We start from the raw sequence: 2,145 nt of genomic DNA, 5'->3' as shown, positions 1-2,145 counted from the left end.
TTGTTGCATCCAGTGGGGACATAATTACGGATTATAATGACTTATACTGTCTTTTTACACATTGCGTTGCATCGCACCGCGCAAACTTAAAACCATGTCTGCATTTGTGATCGGAGAAATGAAAAACAACGACTCCAAAGAGAAAGGAAAACTTGAAATCGCATCATATGACCCCTTTAAGAAGTCAAAAACAATACTCTATCATTGAAAAGGAGTTAATACTTTTTATTCAGCAAGGATGTATTAAATTGATCAAATGTTATAAAAGATTTCTATTTCAAATGTATTCTCTTCTTTTCAATCAATCTTGAAAAAAAGTATCATAGTGTTCCACAAAAATATTACGCTGCACAACTGTTTTACACATTGATAATAAGAAATGTTTCTTAAGCAGCATATCAGCATAGTAGAATGATTTCTGAAGGATAATGTGACAGTGAAGACTGAAATGATGGCTGCCAAAAAGTTAACTTTGACATTCAATGAATAAATTATCTTAGAATGTATTAAAATAGAAAGTTATTTTAAATTATATTAATATTTCAAAATATTACAGTGTATTGTATTTTTGATTAAATAAATGCAGCCTTGCATCTTTCAAAAACATTAAAATATATTACAGACCCCAAACTTTTGAATGATATTAGTGTATCTTTTATGGTTTTCTCTCTCCCCCCCCCATAGGACGTGGCAGACAGTTATACCATGCAGGTGAATGATGGCCCCAGCAGTCACCCCATTTTTGTGGCTCCTGTTAACGGAAATGCTCAGCGGTCGTCAGGATATGTTCCAGGCAGGATTGTTCCAGTTCGTTCTCCACCCCCAGTCAAGGCTCCTCCACCGCCCCCACTGAAGCCCCCGGTCCCGCCCCCTGCACGACCTTCGGTTTTTAATCTGTCAGAAGATGAGAGCAGAAGGGAGCGTGCCCAGAACCAGCAGAGGAAGAACACTTATATTTGTGTTGGCGTGTTCTTCTGCGTTTTCCTACTGATTCTCATACTCGTCCTCAGTCTTGCCTCTAAAGATGTGTTGGATGGTAAGACACGATCACCTTGAGTATGTGAGGAATAGTTAAAAAGTCGTTAAATCGTTAAAAAGTTTAGGGCCAGTGAGACTTTTTTCATGTTTTTTTTAAAGAAGTCACTTATGCTCACCAAGGCTGCATTTGTTTAATCAAAAATACTGTAAAAACAGTATATTGTGAAATATTATTACAATTTAAAATAACTGTTTTCTATTTTAAGATATTTTGATTGAAATGTATAATTTATTCCTGCAATGTCAAAGCTGAATTTTCAACAGCCATTACTCCAGTCTTCAGTATCACAGGATCCTACAAAAAAATAATTCTTATATGTGTATTTAGTGCTAAAGAAACATTTCTTATTATTATCAATGTTGAAAACATTTGTGCTACTTAATATTTTTGTTGAAACCATGATACATGTTTTTTTTTTGAGAATAGAAATTAAAAATTGTATTAATAGAATTTGTTTGTAACATTATAAGCTGTATAAAGCTGGCTAACATGTATGAGGTTTTGCTGAAATTTCAAGAATGGTATCAGTAAGAATGTGTTGGGAACTACAGACCAGTCAATAATTTGCATTGCAAGTCATAGTTTTCCTGCGAAATGAATTTATGCAATTATATTATAGTTCAGTGCAAATTTTCTTTCTGTAAAGAAAAATAAATGTTGTTAATGAAAAATGTTTTTAAAATTTGAATAAAAATGAAAGAAAACAACATTTTATTATTACTAAATATTATGTCTAGCAAAGCAAATATCAAAATACATGAATAAAAATAAATGTTGCTCATTCTTTTGTGGTGGGAAAAATAAAAATCTTGTCCTCCTACATCTTTTTGTAGAGAACTGCCCTCATCACAACCCTGTGCTGCTCTCCTGGAACCCAGGCCATGACCTCAAAAAGGTGGTGGTACGCAGTGGTGAGCATTACCGTCTAGATTCATCTGCCACCCTGTACTCTATCACTATCCAGGCTGGAGGTAAGATCATTTGTGCGATGTGTAAAAAATACCTTTGCAAAACACTGGCTTGTTCATTTTTGTACATTTCAGAGAATTCTAGAACTTTTACTTGGGTTTTAAAGGGATAGTTCACCCAAAAATGAAAATTCTACC

At 34.1% G+C, this 2,145-nt stretch overlaps 1 protein-coding gene across 1 annotated transcript in view; it reads left to right on the top strand.

The window, feature by feature from the left end:
* Positions 1–2,145, top strand: part of LOC107672701 (transmembrane protein 2-like) — a 27,203-nt gene that overhangs the window by 3,520 nt on the left and 21,538 nt on the right. Inside the window, exons 2-3 of the mRNA XM_016466007.1 lie at positions 685–1,036; positions 1,873–2,010. Coding sequence (XP_016321493.1) covers positions 706–1,036; positions 1,873–2,010 — 469 coding nt within the window. The 5' untranslated portion in view covers positions 685–705. The remainder of the gene's footprint in view (positions 1–684; positions 1,037–1,872; positions 2,011–2,145) is intronic.

This window comes from Sinocyclocheilus anshuiensis, unplaced genomic scaffold (assembly GCF_001515605.1).
Source record: "Sinocyclocheilus anshuiensis isolate Anshui unplaced genomic scaffold, SAMN03320099.WGS_v1.1 scaffold88, whole genome shotgun sequence".
NCBI classification, from domain to species: Eukaryota; Metazoa; Chordata; class Actinopteri; order Cypriniformes; family Cyprinidae; genus Sinocyclocheilus; species Sinocyclocheilus anshuiensis.
The sequence above is the reverse complement of the archived record's forward strand: the minus strand, read 5'-3'. Positions and strand labels throughout refer to the sequence as shown.